The 21983-nt window shown below is 43.2% G+C and overlaps 1 long non-coding RNA gene and 1 gene segment (V, D, J or C); one reads left to right on the top strand and one right to left on the bottom strand.

Annotated features, from left to right (window-relative positions):
* Positions 1-1891, bottom strand: LOC139372478 (Ig lambda-1 chain C region-like). The segment is given in 2 exon segments: positions 1-592; positions 1783-1891. Coding segments are annotated over 2 exon segments (354 nt in total).
* A 576-nt stretch (positions 1892-2467) lies between these two features.
* Positions 2468-8654, top strand: LOC139372476 (uncharacterized). The gene is made up of 3 exons (XR_011627460.1): positions 2468-2570; positions 2736-3023; positions 7584-8654. It is a non-coding gene; the product is annotated as an uncharacterized lncRNA (long non-coding RNA).
* Positions 8655-21983: the final 13329 nt, after the last annotated feature.

Below are 21983 nucleotides of genomic sequence, written 5' to 3'. Positions count from 1 at the left end.
TTTTCCAAATCCAACTTTATTAGAACTGAGACAGACAGCAACATCACAGTAACAGTCTGAGTACAGAACACATTGGAGTCTCCTGTAATCTATAAAATACACATTACTACCAGGACTGTGGTCTCCCCAACAGTACTAGAGTTTACTCAATATACTACTCTAACACTCTAACACACTACTACTGCTCCAACCAGGCCCCAGACCAGACCAGAGCCTCGTCTACTCCTGCTTCCCCAGACAGAGCTGCTGTTGTGGGCCTCCTCCACTAGGTCCTAGACCAGACACTGGCTCCTGCGAAGGGGGGAGGCCTGGGTGTGTTGGAAGTGGGAGACCCTGCAGGTGTAGAGCTCTCCCTGCTCCCAGCCTGCCTTGCTCAGGGTCAGGGTGCTGCTGCGTCTGTAAAGGCCTTCCTTCTCTTCTTCTGGACTGGTCACGACCCCCTGGCTCACCTCCAGCCCGTCCACCTCCCAGCTCACCAGCGCCCCCTGAGGGGAGTAGTCAGTCAGCAGACAGGCCAGTGAGGCAGAGCCCCCAGAGAGCTGCTCAGAGGAGGGGGGGAGCAGAGACACCGTGGGACTGACAGTAGGACCAGCTGGAGAGAAGAGAACGTTTTAATGTTACATTCTAGAGGAGACAGAAATAGAGTTCTATAAAATACACAACTTATTAAGGTTCACAGAGAACACAACACCTCACAACTCAACAACAATTACATAAATGCACAATAAAGTACATCGCTGTTTTTCATTTAGCCATGTATTTTCACAGCCGGTTAAATATCTCTGCTGTAAAAGGGACAAGGACCCCATTCATCAAGTGATCTTATCGCCCAATATCACTTCTAAATGCAGAGATATCTGCTGATCAAACAACAACAAAACAGCCAACCCCACCAGTGTTTTTGGTAAACAGCTGAGGGATGGAGCTGGAACACTGTATCCTCTCTCAAATTCATAGAGCTGTGGATGCAAGGACTGGCCATCCATAAGATAAAACATGTCATTTCAACCACGTTTTGAGGATATATAGTGTTTGTTTAAAATTATATTGTTCACAAACAATTTAGAAAACATGATTCTATTTTGCCTCTGATAAGAGTATGGCAGTTGAACTAAGCCCATGAGTCATATTAAAAAACACATATGTTGTTCAAGAATCAATGGGTATATGTCATTAATTTAAAAGTCCCAAAATGTATGTAGCAATTGCAGATTGCCCATGTAAAGTCGGTCCATTTACAATAACATCAGACAATTAAAGGGAGCAGAACTTTTTCTGTTATACAAATGACATTCTCTGTGTATTTCACGTGTCACAGCAGGGAACTAAACCAGATTAAAGCTCTTTGAATAAAAAATGTGTTTCTTTTGTATAACTTGTTCAAAGACAGGCTGCTTGGATGCACAACTGAAAGTCTCCCACAGACGGTAGCTAACATTATGCCTTCTAAACCCTCCAGTCTAAAATAAATACTAACATTATGCCTTCTAAACCCTCCAGTCTAAAATAAATACTAACATTATGCCTTCTAAACCCTCCAGTCTAAAATAAATACTAACATTATGCCTTCTAAACCCTCCAGTCTAAAATAAATACTAACATTATGCCTTCTAAACCCTCCAGTCTAAAATAAATACTAACATTATGCCTTCTAAACCCTCCAGTCTAAAATAAATACTAACATTGGGGTTTCCTTTACAGAGTTTGAGTCTTAAAATGTCTGGTGTTCAGCATTTCTATACTTTGTAGTGTTTTGTAAGTAGTAAAGGAGAAAACACTTACTTTTCAGCAGCAGTTTGGTCCCTTCACCGAACATGAACCACAGTGATACAGTCTAGTTAAGACGCCGTACAAAAACCTCCTTCACACAAGAGTGAGCACACACTGTGTTAACAGAACCACTCATACAGCTCCACACAGCGTTGTACAACTTTACTATACTCATAAAGCATTACACATCTTCACATACAACTACAGTATTTGACACTCTTAATATAGGAAATATTATAGCAAGTAATACTCATGTTTTATCATTCACATTAGAGTCATTTAGCAGACACTCTTATCCAGAGCATCTCTGTGCATTCATCTTAAGATAGCTAGGTGTGACAACCACAATCATTAAGCACTTTATGTACCTAAATAGCATACTCTGATTAATGAAGTCTCTGATTTGAGCCTCTGAAGTCTCTTCACCCAAATTCACTGCAAAATGTTTTTCATCCAACGATGTCACTTGTTATCAGATTGCATTATGGGCAGAGTGAAACATTGTCATTTGCAGCAAATATCAATATTGACAATTGTGACATTTTACTGTCAACATCAGAAATATAAAGCAATTCACATGATGATTATTTTCAGTTTATTATTCTGTCCTGAGGTAGGGTATTTCCATAGAGGAGGTGCTTTGCATTGGCAGCTCATGCTTCAGTGCTCTGGAAGTGTTTATAGCCCTGTGAGTTTCAGACTGCAGGACTGAGATCTGTCCATCAACACAACAGAAACCACGACAACCATGACTCTGATCACCATCTTCGTCTGGACACTGGTCTGCTGCTGCCTCAAAGGTCTGTTGGTTTCTAACTCTTACAATGGAAAATGACATATTGTTGAGTGCCTCGTATAATCATTTAAATGGATCTCAATTAATAAATGTCCATGGATCAAATTTTATGAAATATAAATTATCTATTATTTCTACTTGTTGATTAATTTATATTTTTCCTCTTCAGGATCCAGAGGTCAGGTGACTGTGACTCAGCCTCCTGTAGTGACATTTTCTCCAGGAGACCCCATCACTCTGACCTGTACAACCAACACTAAAGTGTACAAATGGGATGATGGAAATGAGGGTGCGTTCTGGTATCAACAGAGACCTGGAGAAGCTCCCAAACTCCTGATAAGAAATATAAAGACACGGCTAGATGGGATTCCTGCTAGATTCAGTGGCAGTGGGTCTGAGAGTGACTTCACTCTGACCATCAGTGGAGTCCAGGCTGAAGATGCAGCAGTTTACTACTGTAAGAGTTTCCACTATCTCAACAGTATAAATATGTTCACACTGTGATTTAGAGCCGTACAAAAACCTCCTGCTCAAAATACACACATCACTGGTCCTCTGAACACAGAACTAAGGGTCTTGTTATATGACATCACCAAGTACAACCACTTTACTAACTCAGAAATAATGGTTACAACCTAGTTTCACAACCCTCCCAACCTCCATGTCTATAAATGTTCTCCTTATCAGAAAGATACAGGTGAAATAGTCCTATTGAGGATGAATAATCCATATCAAGTCAACATAAAATCATGTGTGAAGCAAAAGGGTTGGTGTGCCTCAATGCTTGGTTGACCAACCAGACACACACAGCTGGCCAACACATCTGTGGAGCAGTATTGGGTGTGTACGTTCATGACTGTGTGTGACAGAGAGAGAGCCCTGTGAAACAGAAACTTAGATTTCCATGTCCCCTCTCCCAGAATAGAGCAGTACACTGCCCAGATGTTCCCCTGTCCTTACACGACACCAGCGCTGGACCAGAGGAGGTCAAAGATCAAAGTCAGAGGTTAGATGTCAGTCACAGATCATTTTATAGGTCACTGCACTAATCTTGTGTGGTGTGCAGAGGAAGAGGTTGGACACAGGTCGTCAGCCAGACTAGTAAAGGTCAAAGATTAAAAAGTCAGAGGTCAGTTTCCCAGGGAAGAGAGTCAGTTCAACCCCAACATGCCACCAGACTGCTTGTTACTTTATTTTAGTCAGCTTTTTGTTTTCTTGCCAAAGAGAATAGTTGACAAGAGCACCATTTTCTGAGGTAATTCTCGTAGTACCCACTAGAATGGCATGAGGAAGTCTTAGATAACTAGTGATCTACATCTGAAGATTCATCATGAGTTCATCAGGAATCAGCACTGAGCCAGATGGAAGTCCTTCATCCCAGTCTAGAATACCTCCAGGGTCACTGACAGGTCAGCCAGTGGCAAAGGTCAACAGTTTCAGAGTCACACGCTCAGAAACACCCACAACCTCCAAATACCTCCACCAGTACCTGTCCTGTACTGCACAGGGGCATCTCCCAGAACCAACCCTGAGTAAACTAGACTGGACATCAGACAGAGGACAACATTCCACTCCAGGTGATATGTCTGACCTAGCAAGGTCATAGGTCAGATATGAAAGGTTGCACTGTGCCTCTATGCCAGTAAGTTTAGGGCGTTACAGCACATTACCATTCCTTAAATCACTGGAGTCTGAAGCAATTAATTTTCTCTGTATCCCGTCACTAGGAGATCTGTCACAATGTTATTTTCATTCAGGAAAGTGTCATAGTGGTTATGAAGATGGGCAAAAATTGTTGTCGTGGCGCCATGTTAAACTTGTTGATTTTCGACTGTGTAGCCTAATCAAACACAAATCAAAATGTATTGTCAAGTAAACAAGCGATAAAACAAGCGTGAAACAAGCTTCACTACAGACCCAGGTTCGATCCCAGGCTGTGTCACAACTGATCGGGAGTCCCATAGGGCGGCACACAATTGGCCTAGCGTCTTCCGGGTTAGGGGAGGGTTTGGCCAGAGGGGCTTTACTTGGCTCCTCTCGCGCTCGAACGACTCTTATGGCAGGATGGGCGCCTGCAGGCTGACTTCGTCGTCAGTTTAACGGTGTTTCCACCAACACATTGGTTAAGCTGGCGGGTGCTAAGGAGTGTGGTTTGTCAGGTCATGTTTCGTAGGACACATGACTCGAACTTCGCCTTTCCCCAGCCCGTTGGAGAATTGCAGTGATGAGACAAGATTGAGATTGGATATGATGAAATTGGGGAGAAAAAGAGGGGCAACATTTTTTTAAATAAAGGTACAATATTTATTTTGGTTGAAGTTTGTCATATTATCTTTGCGCGTCTACAAGCTGCTGGGCATATGGTTCCAGGTGAAGAGAAACAGCGAGTGGGAGGAGTGTGATTAAGATACAACCAATCAGAAAACTCTTTTGTTGTCACCTAGTTTTTTCCTCAAGTTATTATTTCAATTCATTGGATTCATACAATACATTTATAGATATTTTTTTTAACCTCCCCCCCACTCCCCTCCAGAAATCTGATAGCATGTCAAATAAATTAATGTTACATAGTAAATCTACTGAAAAATACATCATATAGCCTCAGAAATAGTAACAAATTACTGATACAAATTCATGGATGTAAGGTCCTGTAACGATTTTCGTTGGTGGAAGGAGAGGAGGACCAAAATGCAGAGTGGTACGTATCCATAACACCTTTTAATCAGGAATGAATACAAAATACTAAAGAACAAGAGAATAAATGAAACCCGGAACAGTCCCGTATGGTGCAAACACTGAAACTGAAAATAATCACCCACACCTCAAAATAGGAAAACAGGCTACCTAAGTCTGGCTCTCAATCAGAGACAACGATCGACAGCTGCCTCTGATTGAGAACCATACCAGGCCAAACACATAGAAACAGAAACCTAGACCTACAACATAGAATACCCACGCACATCACACCCTGACCAAACTAAAAATAGAAACATCCAAAGCAATCTACGGTCAGGGCGTGACAGGTCCGTTGGTTAAGGGTTTGGAAATATCCCCTGCTGCTTTTTTCCATGTGTCCAGTGGACACCTTGGCCCTATGGATCCTGGATGTGGAGAGCTCCATAAGTACAATTTCCTTAAATGTGAGCAGCCATTGTTGCAATGGTAACTGATGAGGTGGAATCCACCTTTGTACAATCATTTTCTTAGCCACTGTGGTTCCTGCCAACCACACTCTCTGTTGGTGTTCTGACAAGTGCCAATCAGAGTCATCACAAAGCAACATCCCTATTGGATCTAATGGCAGTATTTTATCTAAGTACAGAGAAGACATCGTTGACTTTCCCCCAGAATGCATCGACCCCCGGTCATTTCCACAGCACATGCTGAAAAGTACCAAGGTCCCCTGTGGTACAGAACTCACATAATGGTGATAGACTCATACCCATGTGATGTCTTTTTTGAGGTGTTAGGTTATATGGCAAAAGAAATATGAATGAATTGGTGATTGGGGTTTTTAGATGATCCAAATATATTTTTCCATACTGTCTCCCAATGAATTTGTCTGTCAGCAAGTCTAAAATAATTTTCCAATACAGTGGATAGACAATGGTTTTTGTGCTGCAAGAATTCATTGACTATAGATATCAGAAACAACTCCTTTTGAGGGGCAACTGTCCGTTGGAAGTTTGACCAATGGGTGTATTGCTAGTTCTGCTCCCCAGGGGACCCCATAGGCTCGCGTGGATAGGCGTCGTTGAAGGTAAAGACAAAATGATGAACCTGGGACATTAAAACACTTGTGGATTTCCTGGAAACTGAGGAGTCCATTCACATTGATTATGTCTTTGAAAGCATAATCACCCTTCTTAGATCAAGAATATGATATAAATGGTTTCTTACACACTAAGAATTTCATTTAAGATTAGAATTCATATGCTTATCTGAAGTTTTCCACACATCTACTAGTATGCTATAATGGGTTCAATCAATAAGTCCACCTGATGCTTTTGTTGTCTGTGGTGTTGCAAATTTAATCTGTGGTCTCTGTGGTATAAATTATTGGAGACAGGTGCAGGAATATGTAATCGTTTTTTACTCCACCCAAAAATACAACATGCCATGAAAAGGCACGGGGACGAAGCCCAAAACAAACATATACAAAAAACACAGGGATGTAACCCAAACAAAAGAGTGAGTTTAAACCTCTAATAAATACAGGGGAAGAGAACCACAATAACAATACACGGGATGAGACCCGTAATAACGAGTACACAATACACGCAGCACGAAAGCCGACACAACAACGCACAGGAACTCACATGACCAACGGACATGGGAACAATAACCCACAAGACAATGGTGAAAACAGGGCACATATATACAATTACTAATCAGGGGAATTGGAATCAGGTGTGCGTAACGAGACAGTTCAGTGATGCCTAGAGGCCGGTGACGTAGACCTTGGGAGCTGGTGCACGGAATGGGGAGCTGGTGCACGGAATGAGCAGCAGTACTGGGGGAATTCGTGACAGTCTCCTTCTCCCCCAAATGAACTTCTTTATCACAGAGTCAAGTTTAGACCAATAGTGTATAGGAGGAAGCAGTGGTAACATGGAACTCATAAAATTGATACGAGGGAGGAAATTCATTTTAATCATTGAGATTCTAGCATGCAAAGAAGTGGCCATAGCAGACCATTTAATTATGGCTTTTTTGATTTTTTCAAAGGTTTCTAAGTAGTTCTTCCTGAATGTCGTGTCAATAGATTGGGATATGGTAATGTCTAAGTAGGTGGTTTGTTTCTTCCCTGGTATCATGGGTGGTAGTTGAACACTTCCCATAGCTGAGTTAAGAGGTAGTAGAGCTGATTTAGACCAGTTGATCTTGTAAACAGACCATGTTTAATGTTTAAAGCTGTGAATATAGACATTATTGGTGGGAGTTTTGAGCACTTGCAACACAGCTTTCAGTTCAGATAAAGTGGTAGGTTCCTCTAATACAACTGTTTCTTCTTTAGAGAGTCTGGGCAACGCAAGGTTCTCCAGGAACTGCCGACAAGCAGAAGTATCAAAGCTGTATGAGGAACTGAATGAATCTGAATAATATGCTGTAAATGTAGTATTTATTTCTGTAGGATCAGATATCCGTCTGATCAACTGTATTGATGATCTTGTTTCAGCATGTTTAAACTGCAGTGCCAGTAAGTGTCTAGGCTTCTCACTTGAAAATAGTATTGTTGTCCCACCTATCTAGATATGAATGTCAAATAGCGATAAAACAGCTTGCAGACTCAGTCTGTAATTCCACCAACAGCTGAACCTGATACTGTTTGACTAATAACTCTTTATTTTCTGTCTGAAACATAGACTTAGATAGACCACGTCGTTATTGTATCTGTCCCATTATGGTGTGTGTGAGAGCACAGGCAGTGCCATTGAGGCCATCTCCATTTTGAAGTATTCTATTTTCTTCTGCTACTACTCTTACTGGTAAACAAACTGACAGGGTGCAAACTGTCACCTAGACTGTGTTGTTTGAACAGGTATAGAGCCAAGGTTGGCGAGTTACTTCCACCTGCTGTAATATAATGTTTCCTCATGAGTATAATTAATTGGCTGATCCCTCCTGATGACCTGGATGGAATTATGTGATCGTTCCTTAACCCACAGGAAGTAGCACTCAGTTGACGACTTCAAAATGGTGGAATACCTCAAAGGCAATGTCCATGCAAAAACAGTTCTTGCACCCCAGTATCTCTACATCCACATTCATCTTCTGTACATCTACCATTCCAGTGTTTAATTGCTATATTGTAATTAATTCGCCACCATGGCCTATTTATTGCCTTAACTCCCTTATCTTACCTCATTTGCACTCACTGTATATAGACTTTGTTTTCTTTTTTTCTACTGTATTATTGACTATGTTTTGTTTATTCCATGTGTAACTCTGGGTTGTTGTATGTGTCGAATTGCTATGCTTTATCTTGGCCAGGTCACAGTTGCAAATGAGTACTTGTTCTCAACTAGCCTAACTGGTTCAATAAAGGTGAAATAAAAAATAAAAATAAAAAGTTATATCCATCTTAGGCCTCGATCATTCTTTATGGCCTGAACTGAACTTCAGCATGACGCCATTTTACCACTTCTTATGGCTGCAGGGGCAGTATTGAGTAGCTTGGATTCACTCTTTATGGCCTGAACTGGACTTCAGCATGAAGCCATTTTAGCAAAAAGGCTAGAATAGCTCGTATAGAATAGCAATACATTAGCATTGAATGAATAAAACTTTCGTCTGCTAGAAAAGCCAGTATAGAATAGCAATACATTAGCATTGAATGAATAAAACTTTCGTCTGCTAGAATAGCCAGTATAGAATAGCAATACATTAGCATTGAATGAATAAAACTTTTGTCTGCTAGAATAGCCAGTATAGAATAGCAATACATTAGCATTGAATGAATAAAACTTTCATGTAACTAAATTCTATGGTCAATTACAGGTCTTCCCAGAGATTTAGGTCAGCTATTTCCTTACATGCTTAAGATTATTGTGCTTATGTCTTTGCATTAAACATTTCCTCATCTGTCCTGAGGTAGGGTATTTCCATAGAGCAGGTGCTTTGCATTGGCAGCTCATGCTTCAGTGCTCTGAGTGTTTATAGCCCTGTGAGTTTCAGACTGCAGGACTGAGATCTGTCCTGACACTTTAAGACTGCAGTGTTATCATTGTTGTGTCCAGTCTGTTGTCTTCTCAGAGCCACAGATGATGATGATGATGAAGATGATATCACTGATTCCACTGCTGATCACGCTGGGGTTCCTTACTCAGGGTGAGAAACTCTCAGCATCTCTCCCTGTGGTCGACTGGTTTTATCAAAGCTGTTGCAAGTTCAACTGGTATTGATGATGACATGAGCTGGTACCTGCAGAAACCTGGACAGGCTCCTAAGCTCCTCATCTATACAGTAAAAACCCTTCAGTCTGGAACACCATCTAGATTCAGTGGCAGTAGATCAGGTACTGAGTACACTCTTACAATCCCTAATGTCCAAGCTGAAGATGCAGGAGATTCCTATGGTATGAGTAATGTTGGCAGCCAGAGCATTTCACACAGTCATTTAGAGTCATACAAAACCTCCCTCAGTCAGACTGTACACAGACTGTACTGCTGCAGTTGGGACCTACTGCAGGTGCTGAAGGGCAACAGACATTAAACACTGGTTCACTGAACACACAACCAAGACTCAGGTCTTCGTTATATGACATTACCAAGCGTAAATAATCACTAGTTTACCACCATACAGAACATCTGGATACAACTCAAAATGAATCTCAAATACACTAAATAGTTTAGACATGATCCCTTCCCTTCCCATGTCTATAATAGTGGTTCTGCTCCTGTCCCCAGATATTTACTGTCCCAAGGGGTTCTACCCACTACCCACCCTCCCTCACCCCTACCAACCTTCTAATATTAATTTTGTTACAGAGCAGTTTAGTCTTTAGAGCAATTTAGTCTTTGTTTAACAACCACAAGTTCACAGACATTCACTTATTTATTTTCTAATACAAATCAGGGACACCTTGTTTGACATGAATACAAAGTATTTTATTTAGTTAACATCTCCAATCTAAAATCAGAAGCGATGAAACACAGGTACAGAATTAAAGATGCAGAATCCCAGATTGATGACCAGAGCTGAAGCTCTAGATAGGTATTTAGAATGATAGAATGACAGATAGGTAGGTGTTCTCTGTGTACAGGGTGTCTACTGGGAGCAGTGGTGTGGCTCCAGTGTGTGAGTGACGGGGGTCTGGTCCTTTAGGGAGGCCTCGCAGGTGACTGAGCCAGCCTTCCTCCACTGGTCAGTGGGGAGGGTGAGGCTGCTGCTCCAGCTGTAGTGACTGTCCTTCTCCAGGACCTCCAGACTCTGGCTGCCCTGCAAGGGCCCCCCGGCCCCCAGCCTCCAACCCAGCTTCCAGCCCTCCGGGAAGCACCTGTTGGCCAGGCACACTAGGGCCACATTCCCCTGGTCCTGCTCCTCACTGGAGGGAAGTAGGACGGTCAGGGAGGGACGTACCACACCCACTAGGAGAGAGAAGATGAGGGGGGAGAGATGGAGAGATGACATGTAAGGGTTAAACTGGACAAGAACCTTGCAGAACTTTCAACAACTTTAATATGAAGAAACAAATATGTTATTTGTGTTGTATAAAAGAGTCTGTGAAAATGGCAGGTTATCTATAAACATATGTTACACACTATTTACCTTCCCTCCAATAACATCTATGAAGTGTGACCACAAACTACAGTCAGTGATGTGTTAAAGTACAGAAAGAAAACGTACATGTCTACAATATAACATGTTTAATAATGCTGCTGAACTGTTTTTGTGTATTAGGCTAATCTGAAGATGGTGCTGGCTAAAGCTAAAACTGGCGAGTGTAGAGAGTATAGAGATATTGTTATCCACGTCGGCACCAACGATGTTAGGATGAAACAGCCAGAGATCACCAAGCGCAACATAGCTTCTGCGTGTAAATCAGCTAGAAAGATGTGTCGGCATCGAGTAATTGTCTCTGGCCCCCTCCCAGTTAGGGGGAGTGATGAGCTCTACAGCAGAGTCTCACAACTCAATCGCTGGTTGAAAACTGTTTTCTGCCCCTCCCAAAAGATAGAATTTGTAGATAATTGGCCCTCTTTCTGGGACTCACCCACAAACAGGACCAAGCCTGACCTGCTGAGGAGTGACGGACTCCATCATAGCTGGAGGGGTGCTCTCATTTTATCTACCAACATAGACAGGGCTCTAACTCCTCTAGCTCCACAATGAAATAGGGTGCAGGCCAGGCAACAGGCTGTTAGCCAGCCTGCCAGCATAGTGGATTGTGATTGGCCTGACTGAAACATGGCTTAAGCCTGATGAATTTACTGTGTTAAATGAGGCCTCACCTCCTGGCTACACTAGTGACCATATCCCCTGTGCATCCCGCAAAGGCGGAGGTGTTGCTAACATTTACGATAGCAAATTTCAATTTACAAAAAAAAAAATGACGTTTTCGTCTTTTGAGCTTCTAGTCATGAAATCTATGCAGCCTACTCAATCACTTTTTATAGCTACTGTTTACAGGCCTCCTGGGCCATATACAGCGTTCCTCACTGAGTTCCCTGAATTACTATCGGACCTTGTAGTCATAGCAGATAATATTCTAATCTTTGGTGACTTTAATATTCACATGGAAAAGTCCACAGACCCACTCCAAAAGGCTTTCGGAGCCATCGTCGACTCAGTGGGTTTTGTCCAACATGTCTCTGGACCCACTCACTGTCACAGTCATACGCTGGACCTAGTTTTGTCCCATGGAATAAATGTTGTGGAACTTAATGTTTTTCCTCATAATCCTGGACTATCGGACCACCATTTTATTACGTTTGCAATTGCAACAAATAATCTGCTCAGACCCCAACCAAGGATCATCAAAAGTCGTGCTATAAATTCACAGACAACACAAAGATTCCTTGATGTCCTTCCAGATTCCCTCTGTCTACCCAAGGACGCCAGAGGACAAAAATCAGTTAACCACCTAACTGAGGAACTCAATTGAACCTTGCGCAATACCCTAGATGCAGTTGCACCCCTAAAAACTAAAAACATTTCTCATAAGAAACTAGCTCCCTGGTACACAGAAAATACCCGAGCTCTGAAGCAAGCTTCCAGAAAATTGGAACGGAAATGGCGCCACACCAAACTGGAAGTCTTCCAACTAGCTTGGAAAGACAGTACTGTACAGTACCGAAGAGCCCTTACTGCTGCTCGATCATCCTATTTTTTTAACTTAATTGAGGAAAATAAGAACAATCCGAAATTCCTTTTTGATACTGTCGCAAAGCTAACTAAAAAGCAGCATTCCCCAAGAGAGGATGACTTTCACTTTAGCAGTGATAAATTCATGAACTTCTTTGAGGAAAAGATTATGATTATTAGAAAGCAAATTACGGACTCCTCCTTAAATCTGCATATTCCTTCAAAGCTCAGTTGTCCTGAGTCTGCACAACTCTGCCAGGACCTAGGATCAAGAGAGACGCTCAAGTGTTTTAGTACTATATCTCTTGACACAATGATGAAAATAATCATGGCCTCTAAACCTTCAAGCTGCATACTGGACCCTATTTCAACTAAACTACTGAAAGAGCTGCTTCCTGTGCTTGGCCCTCCTATGTTGAACATAATAAACGGCTCTCTATCCACCGGATGTGTACCAAACTCACTAAAAGTGGCAGTAATAAAGCCTCTCTTGGAAAAGCCAAACCTTGACCCAGAAAATATAAAAAACTATTGGCCTATATCGAATCTTCCATTCCTCTCAAAAATGTTAGATAAGGCTGTTGCGCAACAACTCACTGCCTTCCTGAAGACAAACAATGTATACGAAATGCTTCAGTCTGGTTTTAGACCCCATCATAGCACTGAGACGGCACTTGTGAAGGTGGTAAATGACATTTTAATGGCATCGGACCGAGGCTCTGCATCTGTCCTCGTGCTCCTAGACCTTAGTGCTGCTTTTGATACCATCAATCACCACATTCTTTTGGAGAGATTTAAACCCAAATTGGTCTACACGGACAAGTTCTGGCCTGGTTTAGATCTTATCTGTCGGAAAGATATCAGTTTGTCTCTGTGAATGGTTTGTCCTCTGACAAATCAACTGTAAATGTCGGTGTTCCTCAAGGTTCCGTTTTAGGACCACTATTGTTTTCACTATATATTTTACCTCTTGGGGATGTTATTCGAAAACATAATGTTAACTTTCACTGCTATGCGGATGACACACAGCTGTACATTTCAATGAAACATGGTGAAGCCCCAAAATTGCCCTTGCTAGAAGCATGTGTTTCAGACATAAGGAAGTGGATGGCTGCAAACTTTCTACTTTTAAACTCGGACAAAACAGTGATGCTTGTTCTAGGTCCCAAGAAACAAAGAGATCTTCTGTTGAATCTGACAATGAATCTTAATGGTTGTACAGTCGTCTCAAATAAAACTGTGAAGGACCTCGGCGTTACTCTGGACCCTGATCTCTCTTTTGAAGAACATATCAAGACCATTTCAAGGACAGCTTTTTTCCATCTACGTAACATTGCAAAAATAAGAAACTTTCTGTCCACAAAGGATGCAGAAAAATTTATCCATGCTTTTGTCACTTCTAGGTTAGACTACTGCAATGCTCTACTTTCCGGCTACCCGGATAAAGCACTAAATAAACTTCAGTTAGTGCTAAATACGGCTGCTAGAATCCTGACTAGAACCAAAAAAATTGATCATATTACTCCAGTGCTAGCCTCTCTACACTGGCTTCCTGTCAAAGCAAGGGCTGATTTCAAGGTTTTACTGCTAACCTACAAAGCATTACATGGGCTTGCTCCTACCTATCTCTCTGATTTGGTCCTGCCGTACATACCTACACGTACGCTACGGTCACAAGACGCAGGCCTCCTAATTGTCCCTAGAATTTCTAAGCAAACAGCTGGAGGCAGGGCTTTCTCCTATAGAGCTCCATTTTTATGGAACGGTCTGCCTACCCATGTCAGAGACGCAAACTCGGTCTCAACCTTTAAGTCTCTACTGAAGACTCATCGCTTCAGTGGGTCATATGATTGAGTGTAGTCTGGCCCAGGAGTGGGAAGGTGAACGGAATGGCTCTGGAGCAACGAACTGCCCTTGCTGTCTCTGCCTGGCCGGTTCCCCTCTTTCCACTGGGATTCTCTGCCTCTAACCCCATTACAGGGGCTGAGTCACTGGCTTACTGGGGCTCTCTCATGCCGTCCCTGGAGGGGGTGCGTCACCTGAGTGGGTTGATTCACTGATGTGGTCATCCTGTCTGGGTTTTTCCTAGCCACCGTGCTTCTACACCTGCATTGCTTGCTGTTTGGGGTTTTAGGCTGGGTTTCTGTACAGCACTTTGAGATATCAGCTGATGTACGAAGGGCTATATAAATACATTTGATTTGATTTTATTTATTTAAAGACATCGAACATGTCAACCTATTATTTTCTATTTGAGGATATTTGGTATATGAAGTTTTTGTCCTTGAATGATCATTAGAGTATGTGGAAACATCACAAATAGTCAGAATCAAATAAAATAAACATTCAATTCTATAACTATTTCTCAATAATGACTTTATGTGACTTTATAAATGTTCAACTGAATGTATTATAATTAGGATAAATCTCTTGTGAATTCATAAATTCATCAGGAATCAGCACTGAGACAGATTCATCATGAATATATCAGGAATCAGCACTGAGACAGATTCATCATGAATCTATCAGGAATCAGCACTGAGACAGAATCAACATGAATCTATCAGGAATCAGCACGGAGCCAGATGGAAGACCTTCATCCCAGTCGAGAATACTTCCAGGGTCACTGACAGGTCAGCCAGTGGCAAAGGTCAACAGTTCCAAAGTCACATGCTCAGACACACATACACAACCTCCTAATGCCTCCACCAGTACCTGTCCTGTACTGCACAGGGGCATCTCCCAGAACCAACCCTGAGTAAACTAGACTGGACATCAGTCAGAGGACAACATTCACCTCCAGGTGATACGTCTGACCTAGCAAGGTATTCAAATAAAATCAAGCTTTATTTATACTGCACATTTCAGACATGGAATGCGACACAATATGCTTCACAGGAAAAACAAATTAAAACAATGAAAATAAAAACATGAAATATTTACTACACAACAAATACAAGAGGATAAAAAACAACATAATAACGGTAAACAGAAGACTGAAAGGGAAAGCTAAATATCATCCAGATATGAAAGGTTGGGCCTTGCCTCTATGCTACTAAGCATTACAGCACATGACCATTCCTTACATCAGTGGAGGGTTTGAACAGGCTCCTGCAGGGGACCGGACAAGGACTTACTGATAATCCTCTTTTCTTAGGACTCAAGGAAGAGGTCACAATGAATCACGCGTCTCCTCACCCACACTGTGTGAACGTTAGGGTCAGGAGATACAGGAGGGTGAAGACGTTTGTCAATATACAGGAGGGTCAAGACGTTTGTCTATATACAGGAGGGTCAAGACGTTTGTCTACATACAGGAGGGTCAAGACGTTTGTCTATATACAGGAGGGTCAAGACGTTTGTCTATATACAGGAGGGTCAAGACGTTTGTCTATATACAGGAGGGTCAAGACGTTTGTCTACATACAGGAGGGTCAAGACGTTTGTCTATATACAGGAGGGTCAAGACGTTTGTCTATATACAGGAGGGTCAAAACGTTTGTCTATGTGTATGTCCTGTTTGTGCAGGTGTGTGTGTGTGTGTATGTGTGTGTGTGTGTGTGTGTGTGTGTGTGTGTGTGTCCTAGCGGTCATCTTGTCCATTGTCCTTTTAGCTGATTGAATTGGAGTTAGTGACCATTGCCTGATCAACGGGTCACATGGAATGGACATGGCATGTCTCTACACACAGACAGGACACACAGATAGGACATGGCATGTCTCTACACACAGACAGGACACACAGATAGAACATGGCATGTCTCTACACACAGACAGGACACACAGATAGAACATAGGATGACATGACATAAACATGGGAAAGCACATGGTACAGACAGACATGGGACAAGCATGAGATAGCCAGAACATGGGACTGACATGGGATACTCAGATCAGGCTTCACCACCTAAAGCAATTTTTATTGTCATGTGACCATCCAGACGAGGAAAACAATGTCTCTGACCAAAGCCCATTCTAAAGCTCTGACTTAGGAAAATGTCCTGGTTCTAAACCACTGTCTGTAAAGGAAACACGAGGCAGTTATCAAGGTCCTTGGAGAGTACGTGTTAACAGATCCTTAGGAACTTTTACAGCTGCACCATCGAGAGCATCCTGACTGGTTGTATCACTGTCTGGTATGGCAACTACACCGCCCTCAACTGGAAGGCCCTACAGAGGGTGGTGCTGACTGCCCAGCGCATCACTGGGGGTGAGCTACCAGCCATCCAGGACGTACATGCCAGGCCGTGTCGGCGAAAAGGCCTGAAGACTCCAGCCACCCGAGATATGGACCAACAGACTTCTAAACAGCTTCTATCCCCTGGCCATTAATGTCTAACTACTACTTCTCCCCCTCACACCTACAAATGATTATTGATTAGATGTATTACTACCACTGCTCTGCTGCTCAAATGATTATTGATTGTCATTACCATTATTATCTCTATTAATCCTGCTACTGGTCACTATTACTCCTGTTTACATGTATATATTACCATTAGTATCTATCTATTTATCCTGTTTACATGTATATATTACCATTAGTATCTATCTATTTATCCTGTTTACATGTATATATTACCATTAGTATCTATCTATTTATCCTGTTTACATGTATATATTACCATTAGTATCTATCTATTAATCCTGTTACTGGTCACTATTACTCCTGTTTACATGTATATATTACCATTAGTATCTATCTATTTATCCTGTTTACATGTATACGTTACCATTAGTATATTACCATGATTATTTAAATATTCCTGCTCACTATTCAGCCCTGTTTACAGCCCAGGGGCCTCTTTTATAAAACGGACTTCCGATCAGTTTTGATCTTAAGTATGACTTACGCAGAAAACCACGTATAAGTAGTTATTTATAAAACCTTACTTTGACTTGGATATGATCTTATCTCTACTCAAAGTCTAGACTTGACGTAAGTGATTTTCCTGCTGGTTATGTACGGATGTTCTTTTTTTCCCCTTGCAGTTTAAGGTCAGACTATTTCTTCTTCACATCAGCCACAGTTCTGTCTTGCTGCCCCACCTCGTTCACTGCAGCGGCGACACTCCCAAGATACCTGTTTGACTTTGTTTGTCAACCCACTATTTAGTCCACAGAATAATACGTGTTGCCTGTCTTCAATCTCCTCTACCATCGCCGTGATCTCGTCTTCCAAAAGTTTGCTGTTCTCTTTTGGTCCGTGGCTATTCCTGACTAAACCCTCATTTGTGCACGTTCAGGTGCCGTCAATTTCTGGTTAATTTGAGATTTATAGATGCCAGGTGCGTAAGTTACAAATGGGCTGCGTAAGCAAGGTTTTTTATGCTCAGTATCTTTTATGAATCTTGAAATGATCTGACCCTGTATATAGTTTCCTGTCTGTGGTACTGGCACTGACCCTGTATATAGCTTCCTGTCTGTGGTACTGGCACTGACCCTGTATATAGCTTCCTGTCTGTGGTACTGGCACTGACCCTGTATATAGTTTCCTCTCTGTGGTACTGGCACTGACCCTGTATATAGCTTCCTGTCTGTGGTACTGGCACTGACCCTGTATATAGCTTCCTGTCTGTGGTACTGGCACTGACCCTGTATATAGCTTCCTGTCTGTGGTACTGGCACTGACCCTGTATATAGTTTCCTCTCTGTGGTACTGGCACTGACCCTGTATATAGCTTCCTGTCTGTGGTACTGGCACTGACCCTGTATATAGCTTCCTGTCTGTGGTGCTGGCACTGACCCTGTATATAGCTTCCTGTCTGTGGTACTGGCACTGACCCTGTATATAGTTTCCTCTCTGTGGTACTGGCACTGACCCTGTATATAGCTTCCTGTCTGTGGTACTGGCACTGACCCTGTATATAGCTTCCTCTCTGTGGTACTGGCACTGACCCTGTATATAGCTTCCTCTCTGTGGTACTGGCACTGACCCTGTATATAGCTTCCTGTCTGTGGTACTGGCACTGACCCTGTATATAGCTTCCTCTCTGTGGTACTGGCACTGACCCTGTATATAGTTTCCTCTCTGTGGTACTGGCACTGACCCTGTATATAGCTTCCTGTCTGTGGTACTGGCACTGACCCTGTATATAGCTTCCTCTCTGTGGTACTGGCACTGACCCTGTATATAGCTTCCTCTCTGTGGTACTGGCACTGACCCTGTATATAGCTTCCTGTCTGTGGTACTGGCACTGACCCTGTATATAGCTTCCTCTCTGTGGTACTGGCACTGACCCTGTATATAGCTTCCTGTCTGTGGTACTGGCACTGACCCTGTATATAGCTTCCTGTCTGTGGTACTGGCACTGACCCTGTATATAGCTTCCTCTCTGTGGTACTGGCACTGACCCTGTATATAGCTTCCTGTCTGTGGTACTGGCACTGACCCTGTATATAGCTTCCTGTCTGTGGTACTGGCACTGACCCTGTATATAGTTTCCTCTCTGTGGTACTGGCACTGACCCTGTATATAGCTTCCTCTCTGTGGTACTGGCACTGACCCTGTATATAGCTTCCTGTCTGTGGTACTGGCACTGACCCTGTATATAGCTTCCTGTCTGTGGTACTGGCACTGACCCTGTATATAGCTTCCTCTCTGTGGTACTGGCACTGACCCTGTATATAGCTTCCTGTCTGTGGTACTGGCACTGACCCTGTATATAGCTTCCTGTCTGTGGTACTGGCACTGACCCTGTATATAGCTTCCTGTCTGTGGTACTGGCACTGACCCTGTATATAGCTTCCTGTCTGTGGTACTGGCACTGACCCTGTATATAGTTTCCTGTCTGTGGTACTGAACACTGACCCTGTATATAGCTTCCTCTCTGTGGTGCTGAACACTGACCCTGTATATAGTTTCCTCTCTGTGGTGCTGGCACTGACCCTGTATATAGTTTCCTCTCTGTGGTGCTGAACACTGACCCTGTATATAGTTTCCTCTCTGTGGTGCTGGCACTGACCCTGTATATAGTTTCCTCTCTGTGGTGCTGAACACTGACCCTGTATATAGTTTCCTCTCTGTGGTGCTGGCACTGACCCTGTATATAGTTTCCTCTCTGTGGTGCTGAACACTGACCCTGTATATAGCTTCCTGTCTGTGGTACTGAACACTGACCCTGTATATAGCTTCCTGTCTGTGGTACTGGCACTGACCCTGTATATAGTTTCCTCTCTGTGGTGCTGAACACTGACCCTGTATATAGCTTCCTGTCTGTGGTACTGAACACTGACCCTGTATATAGTTTCCTCTCTGTGGTGCTGAACACCGACCCTGTATATAGTTTCCTCTCTGTGGTGCTGGCACTGACCCTGTATATAGCTTCCTGTCTGTGGTACTGGCACTGACCCTGTATATAGCTTCCTGTCTGTGGTACTGGCACTGACCCTGTATATAGCTTCCTCTCTGTGGTACTGGCACTGACCCTGTATATAGCTTCCTGTCTGTGGTACTGGCACTGACCCTGTATATAGCTTCCTGTCTGTGGTACTGGCACTGACCCTGTATATAGCTTCCTGTCTGTGGTACTGGCACTGACCCTGTATATAGCTTCCTGTCTGTGGTACTGGCACTGACCCTGTATATAGTTTCCTGTCTGTGGTACTGAACACTGACCCTGTATATAGCTTCCTCTCTGTGGTGCTGAACACTGACCCTGTATATAGTTTCCTCTCTGTGGTGCTGGCACTGACCCTGTATATAGTTTCCTCTCTGTGGTGCTGAACACTGACCCTGTATATAGTTTCCTCTCTGTGGTGCTGGCACTGACCCTGTATATAGTTTCCTCTCTGTGGTGCTGAACACTGACCCTGTATATAGTTTCCTCTCTGTGGTGCTGGCACTGACCCTGTATATAGTTTCCTCTCTGTGGTGCTGAACACTGACCCTGTATATAGCTTCCTGTCTGTGGTACTGAACACTGACCCTGTATATAGCTTCCTGTCTGTGGTACTGGCACTGACCCTGTATATAGTTTCCTCTCTGTGGTGCTGAACACTGACCCTGTATATAGCTTCCTGTCTGTGGTACTGAACACTGACCCTGTATATAGTTTCCTCTCTGTGGTGCTGAACACCGACCCTGTATATAGTTTCCTCTCTGTGGTGCTGGCACTGACCCTGTATATAGTTTCCTCTCTGTGGTGCTGAACACTGACCCTGTATATAGCTTCCTGTCTGTGGTACTGGCACTGACCCTGTATATAGTTTCCTGTCTGTGGTGCTGAACACTGACCCTGTATATAGCTTCCTGTCTGTGGTACTGGCACTGACCCTGTATATAGTTTCCTCTCTGTGGTGCTGGCACTGACCCTGTATATAGTTTCCTCTCTGTTGTGCTGAACACTGACCCTGTATATAGCTTCCTGTCTGTGGTGCTGAACACTGACCCTGTATATAGTTTCCTGTCTGTGGTGCTGAACACTGACCCTGTATATAGTTTCCTCTCTGTGGTGCTGGCACTGACCCTGTATATAGTTTCCTCTCTGTTGTGCTGAACACTGACCCTGTATATAGCTTCCTGTCTGTGGTGCTGGCACTGACCCTGTATATAGTTTCCTCTCTGTGGTGCTGGCACTGACCCTGTATATAGTTTCCTCTCTGTGGTGCTGAACACTGACCCTGTATATAGTTTCCTCTCTGTGGTGCTGAACACTGACCCTGTATATAGCTTCCTGTCTGTGGTACTGAACACTGACCCTGTATATAGCTTCCTGTCTGTGGTACTGAACACTGATCCTGTATATAGCTTCCTGTCTGTGGTACTGAACACTGACCCTGTATATAGTTTCCTGTCTGTGGTACTGAACACTGACCCTGTATATAGCTTCCTGTCTGTGGTACTGGCACTGACCCTGTATATAGTTTCCTCTCTGTGGTGCTGAACACTGACCCTGTATATAGTTTCCTCTCTGTGGTGCTGAACACTGACCCTGTATATAGCTTCCTGTCTGTGGTACTGGCACTGACCCTGTATATAGTTTCCTCTCTGTGGTGCTGAACACTGACCCTGTATATAGCTTACTGTCTGTGGTACTGGCACTGACCCTGTATATAGTTTCCTCTCTGTGGTGCTGAACACTGACCCTGTATATAGCTTCCTGTCTGTGGTACTGGCACTGACCCTGTATATAGTTTCCTCTCTGTGGTGCTGAACACTGACCCTGTATATAGCTTCCTGTCTGTGGTACTGGCACTGACCCTGTATATAGTTTCCTCTCTGTGGTGCTGGCACTGACCCTGTATATAGTTTCCTCTCTGTGGTGCTGAACACTGACCCTGTATATAGCTTCCTGTATGTGGTACTGAACACTGACCCTGTATATAGCTTCCTGTCTGTGGTACTGGCACTGACCCTGTATATAGTTTCCTCTCTGTGGTGCTGAACACTGACCCTGTATATAGCTTCCTGTATGTGGTACTGAACACTGACCCTGTATATAGCTTCCTGTCTGTGGTACTGGCACTGACCCTGTATATAGTTTCCTCTCTGTGGTGCTGGCACTGACCCTGTATATAGCTTCCTCTCTGTGGTGCTGAACACTGACCCTGTATATAGTTTCCTCTCTGTGGTGCTGAACACTGACCCTGTATATAGCTTCCTGTATGT

The sequence above is a fragment of the Oncorhynchus clarkii genome, chromosome 18 (genome assembly GCF_045791955.1).
Source record: "Oncorhynchus clarkii lewisi isolate Uvic-CL-2024 chromosome 18, UVic_Ocla_1.0, whole genome shotgun sequence".
NCBI classification, from domain to species: Eukaryota; Metazoa; Chordata; class Actinopteri; order Salmoniformes; family Salmonidae; genus Oncorhynchus; species Oncorhynchus clarkii.
This window is presented reverse-complemented; position numbering and strand designations above follow the sequence as displayed.